The 18,469-nt window shown below is 40.0% G+C and overlaps 1 protein-coding gene across 1 annotated transcript in view; it reads left to right on the top strand.

Moving 5' to 3' along the window:
• The window catches only part of IGF2BP3 (insulin-like growth factor 2 mRNA binding protein 3), an 87,149-nt gene that overhangs the window by 53,287 nt on the left and 15,393 nt on the right, over positions 1-18,469 (top strand). The window contains exons 4-8 of the mRNA XM_009070668.1: positions 536-820; positions 2,961-3,095; positions 3,622-3,744; positions 6,174-6,309; positions 8,127-8,258. Of these exons, the coding sequence (XP_009068916.1) occupies positions 606-820; positions 2,961-3,095; positions 3,622-3,744; positions 6,174-6,309; positions 8,127-8,258 (741 nt within the window). The 5' untranslated portion in view covers positions 536-605. The remainder of the gene's footprint in view (positions 1-535; positions 821-2,960; positions 3,096-3,621; positions 3,745-6,173; positions 6,310-8,126; positions 8,259-18,469) is intronic.

Below are 18,469 nucleotides of genomic sequence, written 5' to 3'. Positions count from 1 at the left end.
GAATGAACCAGGAGCTGTCTTCTTTCACATGTGTTTTTTTTTCTTTTCTTTTTCTAGCTTCCTTTCATAGCTGTATCAGTTATTGCAAAAACTCCAGCCAAATAGCTGTGCTGGCAAAAATCTTAATGAAGGTGCTGTGATAGCAGCTAGAAAGTTTTCCCTCTGGTGCAGCTTTAATTCTATTTGGGAAATTGATTTAAATTAAATCAGGCAAAAGAATGCTTTTGAGTGTGTAAGCTCTGTCTCCTGTGAGGTTTTGCTGATAGGGTTGGACCAGCAAAACCTTTAAAGTGCACAGAAGCTCAGAACAAGCAAGAACTAACTTGTAGTTCTTAGTATGGTGACTTTGTGTAATCAAAATCTTGGCTGAAGTATTCTGATTGTAACATTTCATCTTGGAACAAGTTTTTAGTGTTACTGCTCAATTTAGAAAGACCAGAAGTCTATATCTGAATGACTTGTCACTTTGTAAGATCCTGCATGTGACTGTGGTTTTTTAAAAATCTCCTCTCTCCTCCCCTTTGCAAATAAACAGAGCAATAGAAAAACTGAATGGGTTTCAGCTTGAAAACTATTCCTTGAAAGTGGCATACATCCCTGATGAAATGGCAGCCCAGCAACCTCCACAACAACACCCCCAGGGAAGACGTGGATTTGGACAGAGGGGTCCTCCAAGGCAAGGGTCACCTGGTGCAACCACAAGGCAGAAACCACAGTCAGATGTTCCTCTACGGATGCTGGTTCCCACGCAGTTTGTAGGAGCCATTATTGGGAAAGAAGGAGCAACCATCAGAAACATTACAAAGCAGACACAGTCCAAGTAAGTTATTTTACAAAAGTGACATCAGTAGCTTTCATATTGTGTCCTCATCATTCATGTGAAGGGGAGTTTGTCAAGCTTCACAACTAACCTGTGTGGTCAGAGAGCAAATGAAGATAATGGTGAAAAGGAAGTCTTTTGCAAGATTTATTTAAGGACTGGATTCTAGCCTTGACATATGTTCTCTTTTTTAAAAAGAGAAACTAGGCAGTGCTAGCAGGATGGTACTTTGTTGGAGAGTTTTGCTTACAGATGTACAAATAAGGTTCTGACACAAAAAGTGAAACTGAAAGAGTTGTAATTTATTGGTCTGTGGGATGTACAGTCAGTGTGGTGACATATCTAAGTCTTCAAGTGTTTATTCTAGGGCATTCTTAGGATTTGTAAATGCTGTCAGTTCAAGGGGGCCCGGGGAGGGGGGGGGGAACCCAAACAAGAAACCTTCCTATCTCCCCTCACTACTGCTTACACCTCACCCTCCTGTATTTCTGGTGACTATATTTGCTATCAAGTCGCAGACCGCACCGAAACACAGATTAAGGAAATGCATGGGAGGCAAAAAGCAAGCTGCTAAGTGACCTAAGAAGCTTAGAGCACTAGAGTCTAGAGACGCAGGAGGAGATTGTTTCCAGCACATGTTAAATCCCTACCCACAAGGAGGAGCTCAGCACAGACGGAAGTGGAGTTCCTATCCCAACAATTTTTCTGGGATACCCCTAAAAGCAGAGAATAAAAATGCTGCCTTCAGCAGTACATTGGTAGGAGCTCCCAGCTCTGTAGTTGCAGCAGGCATGACCTGGAAATGAGCTGGATATGACGAGTATGAGTGTAAGTGTCAGCTTCAGTTTTGAGAGTAGTTAATGAGGATAAGGGAGTCCTCTCTAAATACACCCCAACCCCCAACAAACAGGCTGCCTCCCCCCTGCCCCACACCCAGGATTATCATGATGCTCCTTCCAACCTCTCATTAGCATGTTGTAACCCAGGAGACTCTTTAGTGTGTTTAACAGTGAAGGTTTAAGAGATTTGTGGTGCCCTGACAAGACTTGGTTGTAGCTTTTGCCTATGGGTAACCAGTTTTTCAGGTGATATCTAAACTATCTAATTACTGGACTATAAAAATCCTGGAAGACTGGCATAAGGAAAGCTTTTTTATCTCTTAAAAGAAGGGGTGGATAGAGTGGAAATAATTGCAGGTTGCTAACTTTACCAGCGTATGACTTCAGGAATGATGTTTTCATTGGTTTGGGGATAAAAAAGAAATTTAATCTACTTTCAGTTCCACCAAGGATTGCCATGGACTTCTTGGAAAATGCTGCATCGTGAAACAAAAAGAATTTTCAGTACGGGACAGAACTGCAAAAATAAAGGGGCTCACTAAAAAGCAGCATGCTTGTTTCAGTTTGGAAAGAGCTATGATTTGGGGGAGAGGAGCAAAAACTAAAAGCAGAGGTGGAAAGAGTATGTAACCTGCAGTTATTGGCAGAGGACAAGTAATATCTAAAGCATTGTCTTTATGCAGGTCATAATTAATTTTTGCAAAATTCCTAGAGCTACATAAACTGTGGTGTAGACTGAAGCTAGTAGTTTCAGTGTGGTAGAGGGTGGAACTAGAGGAAAAGAAATGTCAGGACAAAATTTGGGCTTAAAAAGTATAACAAACTAATCTTGAGGATAGATGCAAGTACTGCAATGGTATTGTGCTGCTGAGGTAAAGTCAAGAAGGGGCAAAGCCTGACTGTCCTGTAGCTACATAGTCATTCTTAGTGGAGCAATGATTGGAGTATTGGTAAGTATTGATTGCTATCAAGTAAAGCTTGATGAGATGTCTTCAGTGGTTTACCACAGATTATCTACCTAACAACTCCCTTGAATAACTTGATGTGAGTTTACTGAGGAAAGGAGATCCCAGTGTCCACAAAGACAGGGTTTGGCTGGTAAAATCAGGATAGGAGAGGCTGTTTATAACTCACAAAAATTAGTATTTAGAATATGTTTAAGTAGTTGGAAACTTCTAAATATTACTCCACTTAAATATAGTCACTGTTAGCTCAGAGTAAATTAGTTTTATGAGAGTTGGAAATATGTAAGGCTTACCATAGAGTACACAGTTACATTTAGTGTTTTTCTTTCTTTCAAGAATTGATATTCATCGTAAAGAGAATGCAGGTGCTGCTGAGAAACCAATTACCATCCACTCAACTCCTGAAGGCTGCTCAACGGCTTGTAAAATTATTATGGAGATCATGCAAAAGGAAGCTCAAGATACTAAATTGTGAGTAAAAGCATTTCATTGTGGAAACATTAAAAATTCTGAATTTTGTTGACTCCATTTAACGATGTAGTCTTTAAAAACTGTTAACCCGTGAATCTTTGTTGCCATTATCCATATCTAATTAGGTAAAGGAACTAAGATGTTTTGCCTTTCAGGACAGTTTATTTGCTTAATTAGCCCCAGCACACATCTATGGTTTCTGCGATTCTCTGGCTGTGATTTTGAGGTGAACTGGAGAAAATGCAGAAGTTTCTTGAGCCATTGATAACTTTTAATCAGAATGAGCGTAACAAGTTGTGACCTCCTGCTAAAAGCTTTAAGATACATTCCTTCCTTCCTATCAGCTCTTGCTACTTCAGTCTAAGATTGACCTAGTGCTGAAAAGTCCATTGCACCTGGGCTCATTCTGCATCTCATGTTAGTGGATAGGAGTTGTGGATATTTCTGTGAAAATAAAATCCATAACATGCGTAAAAACTTGCACTCTGGTCTCCAAAAGTCTGACTGGATATAATTTCCATTACAGTACAGAAGAAATTCCCTTGAAGATATTGGCACATAACAACTTTGTTGGCCGTCTTATTGGCAAAGAAGGAAGAAACCTGAAGAAAATTGAACAGGACACAGATACTAAAATCACGATATCTCCGTAAGTTTTCGGTGGCCTAATCTTTCGGTGAGATGTCTCAAATAGCAGCAATGCTGCTGCAGTACACCCAGGTACAGAATCCTTAGAAAAATATTATGTGTGCATTGAAGGCTGAGATAACAGCCCTTTGGAGTCCTTTCCATCATGTGGATTAAACTGTTACTTAAGCTCAGTTAAATTTTATGTAAACAGTGAGTCTTCATTGAAAATTCAGTCAAGAGCAAGCCTAAAAATAACATAGGCTATGTGGAGCCGGTGTTAGACTATATTTTAAGTGTCAGTTGTTTTTACCATATTCTACCATATGTAATGATGCCTGTTAGAAACTATAAGCCTGGATCAGTTCTGAGCTATGTGTGAAAATGAGTTAAATTAGTGATGTTTTAGTTTCTGGTATAGATTAAGTTTTTGGCCTAGAGGGAACGAAATAAAGCAAATGAACACTGAAAAGAGTATTTTTAGTAGCAGTTCTGTCCCTCTTGACCATTAGAAGCCAAACTGGGATACACTGGCTAGTCTGCTTCGAAGTAAGAGCTTTCAGTCTGTGAGTTTGTGAGGGTAACTGAGACCTGTTCGTATTTAGCTGAGATTTTTTTCACCTTTACTGGAAATCTGCAAATCACTGATTAGATCAACATCTCTGTAGAAGCTTGGCAGTCAATAGTGGTTTTGCCCTGGAGTAATATCTTCAGAGAACCTCCTGTTCTGAATAACGAATACTCTGGCATGAACTTTCAAGCATTTCAGGGCATCCTGGATTTGGCTTCAGCCAGAAAGGGTGAGAATAAGGCTTATAGGCTGTAGGAAAAAGTTTGGAAGACATGAAGATGTATGAAGAGGTGTGAATACATGCAGGAGACAAAAAATGTACAGCAGAAAATAGCTCAAATGAGGGCAAGGAAGCTGAGTGTGAATGTGGCTCCTCAAAAAGAGGAAATTCAATATTAGGTGAAAGAACTTGAGGCCTTCCTTAAAGAGTGTGTAAGTGGTTATGGAATTAGTCTGAGGAAGAGAAATGAATCAAATGGAGAAAAAGCACCCAAATAAGTGTGCTTAAAGAATAGATTTTGCAAGGCCAATATGCTCTCTTAAGTGTGCTGGCACAAACATTTTGTTTGCAAACAGTACAGACTGCTAACACTATTGCTAGAAGAAAAAAGTATTGTACAGGGATAATGGTCTTCATACTATGAAATCGACTTGTCTTTTTGGATGATGACACAAATAGCACATTGTCTGTAAACACATGGAGAGTATTTTATAATTTAGCAAGTTAATGGTTTATTTGCATTAAAATCTTGGCCTCAAAATTATACGTGCCATGCTATGCCTGAAATAGCCCCATGACGTAGTCTGGTATAATCGAGGCATAAAAGAGAGCCTATATGCCCATTGATTTTGCTCTGTCTAATTAGTCTTTGTCCTGATCTCTTCATTTAGGCTTTTTGGTAATCGTGTCCATAAATGTAAAGCAAGGCAGATGGTTTGGAAACGTGTTTCCGATCCTTTCTGGGGTGTTTCCCACCACTTTCCTTCCTGAGGCAGCAACTCAGTGCTTGTGCACTGGAAACTTAAGGATTGCTTTGTGGATGCATTTTGTGCTTGCTGCTGCTTAACAGTGATGCAGGTTGCCACGCTGCCTGATATACAAGAAAGCAAAGCCTTGCATGCTCCTTCCTTTCTTCTTCCTGCCACAGGCTTCCTCATTCCTCCTGCATCGTGCTCTGAACATTGTTTCATTTTTTGTCTTCACTCCTTCTTCACCTTTTCTCAGTACATGGATATGCTATGGCTTCCCAATTTGTTTATTCCATTTTACCATGGTAGGTTAGCATTTGTTACCTAACAAAGCACTAGTTTAATGCTGTCACCCTTTTGGTTTCCCTAAAGAGTTACTAGTGTTTTGCAGCAAATGTTGACTTGCACACAGCTTTTGGTTTTCCAGTTTTGAGGATTGGGAGGCACTCCTGCAGTTTGACTGAGGGTTTGGGCTTTTTTTTCTCCTACCTCCTTAAGGAATTCACTACAGTTCTCAAGAAAAGAAAGTTTCTTACAGTCTGTTTCTGGGATGTCTAAAATGTCTGAAGCCCTCTCTGTTGGTAGGGCTGGAGTGGAGTGTGAAATGGAATGGTGCTGCACAGCTCTGCAACTTATGTTCTTATACAGCATGGTTGTCTTCATTTTGTGTAGCACCTATAAGCTCATCTCAACCACCTGATGCCAAACCTTGCTGTGGTGGTTTCTGTTGTGTTTCCTACGAGGACAATTTCTCCAGGTTCTCTGAGGACTGGGTTTGAGCCCCGTTATGAATTGATACTACACCCTTTGGAGAGCAGACTCAACATGCTCAGATGTCATTGCACTCAAATGATGAACCTGGATTACCCTCTTTTCTTTGCTAATAAACTGTGCTTCTGTTTCATTTGCAGATTGCAGGACTTGACACTCTATAATCCGGAAAGGACCATTACCGTTAAAGGCAGTATTGAAACTTGTGCCAAGGCTGAGGAAGAAATTATGAAGAAAATCAGGGAGTCCTATGAAAACGATATTGCTGCTATGAATGTGAGTTGTCTTATTGTGTGGGCTCTTTCTGGAACTAAAGCCACAGGAAGGTTTAGGTGTGAGGGACCCCTGGAGGTCGCTGGCCCAGAAGGGTATTCGCTCACTATAGTGTTAAATGAGGTTGTGTAGGGGTTTATGTCCTCTTGAACATCTCTGAGCAGAAAGCAGCCTGTGCCCTGCCTCACTGCTCTCATGGTGATTTTTTTCTTTTCCAAATATCACATTAGAATTTCCCTGTTGCAGTCTCTCTCTGTTGCCTCTTTTGTTAATTTGTGGGAGTGTGGGCAAGTGTGTTCTGTTATTTATGTATGTATGTATACTATTTAGTGAAGGCTTTTTCTGGTTTGTTTTGAGTGGGGGAACTGAGAGCTTGATTTAAATTGAGGAAATGAATGAGTATTTCACTCTTGTTGCAAAAACCTGCAGGGAGGTGTGTTTGTGCTGTTGTGGTTTATGTGCTCTAGCTTGCGTTTTTCTTAAAGTAGAGATTCGCAGTCCCTTCGTGTAAAAAAGCATAAGATGGAAGAAGGATCTCCCCTGTTTTCAATTACTTAATTTAGGAAAGCTTTATTGAGGCTTTTTTTCCTGCTATAGATTGTATAGGCATTTAGCTATTTGAAGTTGATTGGTGATTACATAATGAAAACAACATACCTCATTAGTTTGCCAAAGTATTACTAATGTATATTGAGAAATAGACTGAGATTTTTTGATAAGTTATGAAGAGCATTTTGTGTGTGTATCCAAATCTTATGGTCTAGAATCAGACCGGAAATTTTTCCTTTTAGAGTAGTCTTGACTTTCTAGAAATGGCCATTCTTCATGGTTTTTCTACCAACTGGAGAGAATATTCTCCCCATTTTTTCTCCTCCCTCCCACACTAAGCAAACTGCAGAACATAAGCTACACACAAGGACACAAAGTATTTTATAGTAGTTTTTTTTGCAGGAATGTGGGGTGAGCTAGAGACTGTTGCTGTTAGGCAAAGATGTGGAAAGCCAAAAACTACCTCTGTTACTTTATAGATTTCAAGTTTAGATTGTAGTGATTATTAAGGTAGTTTGTGAGTTGAAGTTTTGGGATTTTTATTGGTGTCTTGTGATTGGCTTATCTTAATGGCCTCTCGAGATGGTGTCTGTCTCTAGCTGAGGTGTTTCTAAAGCATATTCATTTTACAGGGCAACAATGTGGAAAAAAGGGTACTGACTAGTTTTTGTATCACTTGACAACAAATACTTCCTATCACGTGATGCCACCATCTTCCTCAGGTGTGGTCAAGCAAGGGACATGCAATTTTATAGTTTATGCTTTCCCACCAAATGCTGGAGGTCTTTCACTCCATCTTTTGCAAGGCATGGGAGGGAAAGGATAGGGGAGGGATCATGGAGTTATAGTGTCATGTATATATGCCCCCAGTGTATGAAAAGTTGAGGCTTGTGCATGGGGATTCTCTGTTTCCACAGGGATATCTCCTTAGTATGAGGCCAAAATTATTATTTTTCTGATAATTTTGTCCACTCTGAAAGTAAATTGTACTATTATCTGAATGTCTTGCCATGAAGTTTGAAATATGTTACACTGATTAAGTTGTAGCAAGTGATTCCTAGCTGTCTTTGCTCCATATTTTCAGTGTTATTGGTCTGTGCATATGTCTGGGAATTAGGTTTGAAACAGAGTCCTTGAGGTAACAGAGATGAAAACATTTTTCAGAAATAACATACTGACATTCCAAAAGGTTAATAGCCTATGCCAACTAGGATTTTATTAAAGCTAATAACTAGGACTGTAAATCTTAAATAACTCTCCTGCCATTGCAGCTTCAAGCACATTTAATTCCTGGATTAAATCTGAATGCCTTGGGTCTGTTCCCACCTTCTTCTTCAGGAATACCACCTCCCGCAGTGAGTGTTGCCTCTGCTGCTGCTGCTGCTTCATATCCACCATTTGGGGTAAGGGAAGCTCTCATTTTGGATGGTTAGTGAATGGTGATACTAATCTGTACAATGCTGCTGTTGAAAACTAAGCAGACTGCTGCATTGTTTTGCCAAATTACCTGAAAAATCTGGAAATGGTGTTTTGCTAACTTTGTTCTGTGAGTTTTCAAAATGTTGTCTGTCTTCCTTCTTGCACACTGAAAATATTTCCTGTGGCTGCAGATGGGAGCAGGCGTTCATTGTTCATTTAGTGAAATGTTCAGCAAAGCTGGAGAATGATGTGTCTTGGAAAAGTGTTGGATCCTGTTTCATAGAGAATTTCAATTATTACAGAAAGAAATCTCATAAAATAGTTTTAATACTGCTGGAATTTTGAATTAATAATGCTAGTCTGCAATGTTATTCCTGTTGATATGGAAGAAAAAGAAATTATTTCTTTTCAGAAAGTGGGGATGTATACGTAGCTAAAATGTTTGTTTGAATGTAGTAGCTTCATGAATGTACAAGCCCTGTTGAAATGCAGTACTGCTAAATACATAGGATTTAAGTTACATGAGTTAATTTCCAGAAAGCTCTGATTTACTTGCTACTTTGGTCTCTAAGAAACACGTTAAAGAGTTCAGTAGGATCTTATTCAAATTCACTGCTGATTTGTAATCATAAATGAAATCTTTTGCTATGGAGCAGAAGACAATTTATTGTATCAGAAAGCTCCAGAGTCCTTGTGGAATGAGATGATGCTTTGCTATTCAAGAAAAGACAAACTTCATTACACAGAGAAGGTGATTTTTTTCACCTCTTCCATGTTTATGATGGTGGTGGCTGTTAGCAACTCAATAGAAGGTAAATTTTCAAAACAACTTTAAAAAAATCTCTGACAAGTGGATAACAGAGCTTTACTAACTCTGTGGGTGACTTCACCCTCTTCTTTGCCCAACAGTGACATCTAGAGAGCTAATTCTGAGACTCTTCATGAGCTAGAAGAGTAAAAATGCAGCACAGCACACTGAACTCTATCAAATAACTCAAGTTATATTGCACTAAAGGGTAGTTGTTGCCTAAATAATTTTTCCCAGAGGAAGAAGCCAAGAAAATGTCACTGCAAGGAGCAGGAAAAATTCCACACTCATGGCATTGTTTGTGGGAATGAACAACTTGGGTGTTACGAATGTATTATGAACTATATTGAGTATAATAGTGGCTTTATCAGAAAAAAGTGCTTCAATGAAAACTACAACGGAAATACATTTATACTTAATTATTTTACTCTTTATAATAGAGTCTCTAGGACAAAAAATATTCTCTCCATCCCAGTCCCTCTTGATTAGAGTGGCAGACTGAACTAAACAATGTGTTTCTGCTTCACTATATTATATAGAATGCCATCTCTAGTAATGGATTGCATCAATTTATTTGGTGGGGTTTTTTTAAGAGAAACTGGAGATGATTTGTTAACAGTGTATAACTTTAGTGGTAAAGTGTGGCTTTTTTTTTTAACTCCAGATTTTCAAACTACTTTGCTATTCTTGAGATTCATACCATAAGCCTACAGTTCTATTCATCACTTGGTTTATTTACATTTCTTCCCCACTTTTCCCTCCCCTGTTGTGGTGGTTTCTTGCTTTTGCTTTAAATATGCACCTAAACAGTGCTGAATTTGGTGATTACTCCTGTTTGTCCCTCTGTTGCTAGTGCACCTCTATCCCCAGATGCACTTTTTTTTGGCCTGCTAAGATCTCTGGAAGTTTCCAGGTTTCTGGAAATAGGATAGTGGCAACATCTGGAAAAAGGCATCAAGAAACAAGTGTCATTGTGTAAAAATGTAGACCCTTTGCAGCTAAAAGGGCCACACTGTCTGAACTCTCTTGCTTCTGTTCATGCTCAGTCCTCTGAAAACTCTCATTCCATGCAGCCTAGATGCGTGATAAGCTAACATTCAAAAAGAAGGGATAAACTCACAGATTCAGAGGATAAACTCCAACAGCTTTCATGGAGGTTGGAGGTGGTACCAATACAGCCTCATCGGCTGATACTGAGGGCTTCTAAAACAAATGCATGAACAATTTAATCTAGCTCACCTTTTCATGCTCACATGACTGTATCTGGAAAAGAGCAGGTGGTTCTGTGGGTTTCAGGCAAGTCAGTCCCTCAGATTACTTGAAGTGCCTGTCACTCTCTGGGGAGAGGAAACAAGGAGAAGTATGACTCTGTTTTAATGGATGCAATTATTCACAAAACAAAGCTTCAATATTTAATTTTTTTTAATTTATTGGGCAAAGACTTTTAAGTCTTGCTTGTGTATGAAGTCAATCTCTGTAACTTTAGAGTTTTCCTCTAATTTTTTCTCTAGTAGAACACTTTTTCAGACACTGATTAAATAGGCTATTGGAGCATACAGAAGTAAAAAGTGAAGTCTGGTTATATTTTGAAGGGCAAATGGAAACAATTTGAAAGGCTAAAGGTAGTCACAGAGAGAGACCTAGGAGAGATCATAAGGGGTTTAGAAAATTAAAATATCTGCATGACTGAAAGAGGCTTCATGGAAAGAAGGTCTTAGAAGAAACATTAATGAACAACTCACAGGGAGACTTTGTCCATTTACCTATGAGCTGTTTGTTACCAAGTTCCTTGGTTCAGCAAAAGCATTTGGGCAACCCATGTCCCTTTAGCTTGTTTTGGGTGGGTGCCCTTTTACGCATGGAAGCACTGGTTAGCTGACATTGAGGATATCCCTTTCAAGCAGCTGAAAACCCTTTCTGAAACCATGCTGGCATCAGGGTATAAGAAGTGTATCCTGCTGCTCTCTTGCTTATTTTTGTGTAGTGCATATTTTGCCTTCTGCTCAGGGCTGGACATGGGTAGCTCTTCCCTGTCTCCTGCTTGACTGAGCAAAGGTGTGTTCCTCAGCAAGTTCAGCCTCACTATCATCAGGGGCCTCTTGGCATTCAAATGTCATTGAAGTCTGTGTGCTTACAAACCATGTAGTGAAACTTGGGACCCCACTGTGATGTGCCTGAGGGTTATGAAGCTTTTGCTATAATATCTTTGTATGGGCCCTTTCTTCACCTTGTTGTGGGGATGGGCTCCCTAGTGGCTCTCCCTTGGGTCAGAGGGGTAGGTGGGTGAGATTTGGGCATTTGCAGAAGAGGGTCCATATAGAGCTGATCTTTGATATGCACTATTTTCTATTGACAAGGTGTTGCTATGACCTTGTATAGGACTTGTTCCCAAATAAGCTGAGATGTCATCTTAATTATTGAAACAAGTATCTGTCACATTCCTGATGCTGCTATTTTTTATATGGGCGTAGAGAGAAAAGCCTGCATAATAAACAGATCTAGGATTTTGTTACAGTGCCAGAGCTTAGTGATAGGCTGGAAGACCCATACATACAGCGGGAGCCAAGTATTCCTAAAACAGAGTATTTGGGAGCTTGGGACTGAGTGGTTAGGTTTAGCTGTGTTAGCATGTGTAATGCACGAGAGCATAAATGCTGTTGCCCACCTGCTTCAGCTACAGTCTGATGTCACAAACTTAGGAGATGACAATGTTGTCAAACACTAGTTTGCATTTAGCTCCTTGGACTGGATCACGTTCAGGAGAACAATGTGTGACTGAGATACCTTGTTCCCTCAGGTCCATCTCCATGATGGTTCACACTGGTGTATAACAGAAAAGCCTTATCTGATTTAACCTAATGAGATGCAGTTTCTGTCTCAACTAAGAATCTGGATGTTGCTTTACTCTTTGTCCTGGTAATAGAGTCCACAGTGGAACGCACAAGTTGTGCTCAGTACTTGTCTGTTTACAGATACAAACATGCATGTGTGCACATGTCCATTGCATGTGGCTAACAGTGTCTGAGCACCACATCTAGTGCAGGCCAACCATTCTTTTTAATGTATTTTTACCTACTGCTAGCAGAAATTCTTGATACTGCAATTGTATCTTTTATTTGCAGAGTCCAAGCTCTGTTTGCCTGTTTAAAACACTAGTTTTGTGCAGTCACTTAAAAGAGATGCAATGCAATTGCATGTTATGTTTCAGTTCTTGAATTTTCCTCTCTTTTTGCAAGAATCTAAGATCAGTTTATTTTTCTCTGCACTCCTGAAAGACAAGCAAGCAAATCAGAACATGTGAGAATCATTTAAAGGTTTTTAAGGTTTGAGAAAAAAGTAGGACTCAAGAAATGTCCAAGTTAAGAATACTAGGAGTTAAAAATTTTTTTTGCCATCAAATAGGCATGATCTTACTCTGGTGACCCTGGTGATATGATAAAACTAGTGGTGTTTTCTTGATTGATATGTGCCCTTGTGTGACCATACTAAGGACCAGTAGCTTTTCTGTGCCTATTTGTAGCTGATGTGTTGTCCAGCTGCTTTTGGAGACCTAGAGAAACCAGCACCTTCTGTTTACCCTTAAATCCTTTCTCCTTAGCTCTGCACTTAAATGCTTGTGTGTGTTGCAGTTCTGACACAATTGCAAAGAGCTTTGTTACTCTGCCCACTGTGACTCAGCGAATGTCATGTCCTGAGCACCTGCACAAAACATTGGAATTTTTATGAGGAGGAAAGTAAGGTTCTGAAAAAGTAAATATGCCTTGTGCTTGTGTTTTCCAGAAGATATGTTGCCACAAAAAAAAATGTTTTAACAAGTATCCCAGCCAAACTGCTTCAGATGTAGTGTCGTACTGCTCAAAGCTGTTTTGATGGAGTTGTTGCTTCTGTCTTCTGAACTGTGGGAAGAATATGCACATACTTGTCTCTCAAGAATAGAAATTTGTTCTCATGCAACACTGAAGGTTTTAAAGCTCCAAACAAATGAGAAATCCTTATCTTAATGTTCAGCTGTGTACAGTCATGCAATTAAATATACCCGGCCAATCTACAGGGGTTAAGTGTGTTGCACCCTTCGCTTTATGACTGGACCTCTGCATGCTTAATTTTACATCCAACTGCATTTCTTTTGTAGCCTTTGGGTCTGAAATTTAGCATCCCAAGGGTATGGGGGAAGAAGGGCTTACCTGTGGAGACCTCATCCTCCCTTTGAATGTCCTGAAACAGGGCTGTAGAATTAATTCTCTGTTGCCTGGCAAATGAACTCAAACATTAAGTAAGGTGAGAAGTAGACAGCTTTTCTCTACAAGCTAGCTGCTCTCCTGCGTCATCTATAATGTCATGTAAGAGACAGCTGAACCTCTGCCCTGTGAAAGTTAGCTAAGGTGAAGAGACACTCCTCCAGTCGCAGCAGGACTGCTTTCTCTACTGGTCTTTTTGCACACCCGTTGTAGCTTCTTGAAGCTCTACCTTCAAAAAGTTCTCTAACCTTTTCTTCAAGCCCCACAGTTAATTTTCAGATTATGTGATATGCATAGAGGCTTCTAGGAAGGGGGGGGGGGAAATAAGAAAAGAAAAAGGTAGTTTCCTACAGTTGACAAAACCAAGAGATCAAACTACCTTTTTCTAATGCCAAAAAAAAAAATCTTATACAGCTAGGCTGATAGGTTGCTTTCCTTTATTCTTTTTTTGCCATCTCTTGAAGCTTTTTGTTGCAGGTGAGGAACATGCCAATGGAAAACTTTCTCCTTAGAAGATGTTGTGGTCAAGAGAGATTTCTTCTTTATATCACATAGAAGTAAGAGAAGAAATAACTGTATTGTGCTTTTGGCAGGAAAGAAAAGTAATTTAAAATGAAAAATTGCTTCATTGAGGGCCTTCATTTGATGCCCTGAGCATAGATGAGAGACAAGGAAGAGGAAAAACTGTCCTATGTTTCCAGGTACTTTGACTCTTACTTGGTGGAGTTGGGCTCCTTTTGGATGTCTGGGTTTGATAGGATTAGCTCGTGCAACTGTTATGTCTGGCCTGCCCAGAGGTAGTAATATCTGTACATCTACAATGTGTGTAGTTGTAAGTGGCTTTACCCTAATTTGGCTAGCTTGTTAAGCAGTAGATGATTTTGTGAGGAGCTGTCCTACAGCCAAAAGAGGATCTGGTTTTGGGGGTTGAAGAAGAATTTGCTGGTGTTTTTACGAAATGGTTTTTTATATCAGTGAAATTAAAACTATGTTCATGCAGCTCATACAATCTTGAGCAGGGCACTACAGGACAACAGCATTGTCTGAAACAAACATACCAGCTAATTAGACTGCTTTTGAAGACTGTAACCTCAGTGCCTTGAATACACCTTTACTGATGCTTAATTTCTTAAATTCATTAATGATGCTTTTTTTTTCTTTTTTTTTTTTTGACAACTAAATTTACTCCACAGTGCATAACATTGTGGGATTGTTCTGCCCTATGGAGGGAAAATGGTTGGTCCTTCCACTGTCTTGAACATCTCCTGCCCCTGCCATCCTGTGTTGGCAAGGACTCGTGTCCAGAGATATCAGAAACTATTCTGCCTCTGGAGATGGACCATCCCCTCAGTGAGGGAAGCAAAAATCCAATTGGCACCATAGGATGTACAAGATCTGGCAAGTCAACAGTAGTTTTTTGAGGTGTTGAAGCCTCCAGTTATTCTCAAAAGTTTTTTTACAGTTCTGAGGTTGTCATAATGCAAATAGCATCACTTGCTAACTAGTAATGCATGCTTTTTAAAATCAAAATGGCTTCTTCCTCACTGCAGGTTTGAATACTTGTAGAGATATTTGTAGTTCCTTGGGACAAGTGAATAAGAATTTGTTGGTTCCTTGCTCCCAGATTCTTGCTGCGGGAAGATCTAACCAGCGTTCCCTTGAACATCTTGGACTCTCAAAGCTGAGTACCAGGCTCAGCATCTTCTGAATGCTACGCTAAATGGGAAATTTAATTCCTTGAGGTACCAAATAGTTTGTTGCTAGAGTGTGCTGAGTTCCTTCAGCCAGAAACAAAAGCAGGTCAAGTCCTCATTCTGGTGTATCTGGCTCCATCTCTGGTTTGTTTGTTAGTTAAACATGATGGGAAAACAAGTGATCTTTCCGTTTACACAACCTGTTTTTTCTGGCAGCTGTCAAGGAATCTGAGTGCAGTGTTGTTGTAAACCAGAGCTGATGAGTTAGCTGAGTCTTCCAAAGTCCCCGATTTCATGGGCAACTTCTACAAGTTTAGAGTACCCATGTAGCTGCTGAGTCACAGCTGTGATTTTTGAATTGAAAGTGTTTGTGTGCATAAGTACCTTTTTATTGGTGGTCATGCATTGCTGAAACACTGAATACCTATGATCGCTGCATGTGAATGACCAGTAAAATTCCTGCTTACATGGTTTCACAATCTGTTCCTTTTGGCTGTCTATTCAGAATAAAAGGTGGCAGATTGCTTTTTTTGGCATTGTGGCCAGTCAGATTTTGCAAAAACAAAAAGTTCATGCCATGTTCAGAAATATGTCAGACCAGTTCCTGCTTGTGAAATGCCTTATAACTAGCCTGCCAGAAAATGTTCCTTCTTTGCTTCTGTGATTTTTCTACCCCCTTATTCCTGGCTAGGCTCTCATGTTGGGAACACTTGTGATAGTGTAGTAGTAGTCTGAGAAGATCCCCATGGCTTGCCAGGTAGAAGATGGTGATGTAAAGTGTACTGAACTTGAGAGCCAGGAGTGGAGTGAGTAGTACTAAGTACAGTGATTCTAGTAGCATGTTGCTTAAGGTACTGACTGTTGTGTAACCACCAGCTCTGTTTGAGTTTCAGGTGTTGAAATACAGTAGTCCCCAAATGGAAAATGCAGACAGGGGTTTTGCTTACGCTTTCAACTAAGACGAGCAGACCAGCTCATCTAGTTGGACAGAGGGCTTCCACCCATAATTTCTGGGTGTCTGGACCTGATTGCAGGGGAGAGAGGTAGAGTTGTATGGCCTTGCCATAGGTTGTCTCGGAAAGGGTCATGCTCTTGGTTCATCTAGTGACACAAGTGTTTCTTGCATAAAGCAACAGTAACACTTAGTAACACTCAGTGCCAGCTGTGCTCTGAACACAGCAGATTTCCAGCCCAGAATGTGGATGATGGAGGGAGGTGATAGAGCTCCTGCCCACAGTAGGAGCTGCTGCAAGCATGATGTCGAAGCTGTTGTGATGGGGGAGTTCTTTGCCATACTTGAAATTGTTCCTGCCACTCCTGCCTCTTGCATTAACCTGGGGTTCATGTGAAGGTGAAACCCTGGGTGGCTCATGGCTGTACAGTTTGTGCATGGAGAAATGGGCAATGCTTCACGGTGTGCAGATTGAAGTTAAAATTACACATTGCTGTTTTTCAATTATGTTTTGCTACCTCTTCAGTGACTGAGTTCAGCAGTGGCAAACTCTGCTACCTTTTGAGTTTAGTCATGGCTTTTCAAGCAGAAATCTTTAGACTTGCATTATGGACTTAAACCCAAAAAGCTGGAGGGTGCTGGGTGCAGAGAGCTCAGGCTTCAGTTTGTCAACCTACATTGGCAGCAACACTAACTGATGTACAAGATGGTGACAAAAGATATTTGCGAGGATGTTGTTAAACTGTGGATCACATTACACATATCTACTAAGGTTTTAAATAGGTTTTCCTTAATGAGCCTCTCATTTCCAATGAAGGCTTAAACTTTTTCATCAGTATTGGAAAATTAATACACTAGGATTTCTTTTGCCATTATCTAAAGCTTATTTCTTATTAACGCATTGAATCCTACTAGAATGTCTTTGAGGATACTTGGCTTAATGTTGGTTTCCCCTTGCTGCAAGTTTTTATTACTAAATAAATAAGAGCATTTAGTATAGCTGTAGGCCAGGATAATTCTTCACAGTGCATTGAAAAAACATGGTTTAAATTTTGGCTTTTGGTCTGGTACAAGGTTTGAATAAATTGATACCTCATTTCCTGACAAAGCTCAGGGTAATCTGAAGACTTGACTGAGTCATCTGTAAATCTGCCTTGTCTTGGTGATTGTGATCATGGCATTTGGGAAGGGGGAGAATGACAAAAGAGAACTTCATAATGCAATAGTCTACTGTCAGTATTTATTTACTTTATAAAGTGGATTTGTTTACTATTTAAAAAAACCCACCACACCAGTATCCCACTAGGCTAGATGGTAGCCAAATCTTGTCTGAGACTGTTCCATGCAGTCTTAAAGTAGTTTTTAATTATTTCCCTCACAACCAAAAAAACTGATGCTGACTAGAAATGGATAATGTGACCTTGTGACTTAAAATAAACTTTTCATCTAAGGTAATTCCTTTGCAGCACAAAATCATAACGGGCTTAGAAACCAGCAAAGATCTGATTCTACTCCCATGGATGTCTGGCATAAAAATCCTGTTTACTTCAGAGGGTACAATATTTTTAAAGATTTACAGCCTTATCCCAAATGTTGCCATGGCTTTACCAACCACATGCATTTGATGGAGCAAGGGGTCTATGGAGACACTTAAGCACATGACTGGAAAAAATTTTGTACTGTTGGCTGACTTGCAGAAAAAGGCTGAGATTAATGCTCAACTTGAGGGACATAAATAACAAACATGTCCCCTCACTAGCCCTGCAATGCTGATTGAGGGTGCTGTGGACTGACCTGGCAGCAGTGCCAGCTGAAAGCAAGAAAAGAGAGGTCACCTTGGTGAAGAATGGAGGAGGCAAAACTCCATCGGGGTTATTTAAGTGTTGTTTGTTGTTTTGTGTTGTGGTGCTTGGTTTTCTGTTTGTTTTGGCTGTTTTGTTTCATTTTGTTTTTTAAATACCATTCCAGAAACAGAATATCCACTACTCCAGCTCTAGTGGTTTGGGACCTACTTTTTTACTTACCACCATTTACATGGAGAATCAAACTTTCTTTTTCTGAGTTTTCTTCTTTGCCAGGCTATGCTTTGGCTGCTGTGCTAAGTGTGAGATGAGGAATGCTTTTCCTGTTTATCACATAAGGGAAAAACTCTCCTTTCGTGTCATTTTGGGTAGTTTATAGGTCTGATGCACCAGTAGTTGACAGAGAAATGTTCTAATAAGCTTATCCTAAGGGCAGTTGGGCTCTAGAGTTCTTTCTAACTCGGCAAGCAAGAGTTGCAGAAAGAAGAGTGAATCTGCAAAATTTCTTGGCCAGGAGTCGTCAGCTTCTAGCTCTGATGTGGAGTAGTAGCCCTTGTGCTGAAGGACGTGTGGCAATATCCCAAGGAGGGGAAGAACCTCACTCTGGCTGAGGCTCTGAAAACCAAGAAATGATGACTATGCAAAGTCAGTTTGCTAAGAGTTAACTATAGTGTGGTAGGGTTGGCAGCAGAGAAATTATT

Source organism: Acanthisitta chloris, unplaced genomic scaffold (genome assembly GCF_000695815.1).
Source record: "Acanthisitta chloris isolate BGI_N310 unplaced genomic scaffold, ASM69581v1 scaffold26852, whole genome shotgun sequence".
NCBI lineage: Eukaryota > Metazoa > Chordata > Aves > Passeriformes > Acanthisittidae > Acanthisitta > Acanthisitta chloris.
The sequence above is the reverse complement of the archived record's forward strand: the minus strand, read 5'-3'. Positions and strand labels throughout refer to the sequence as shown.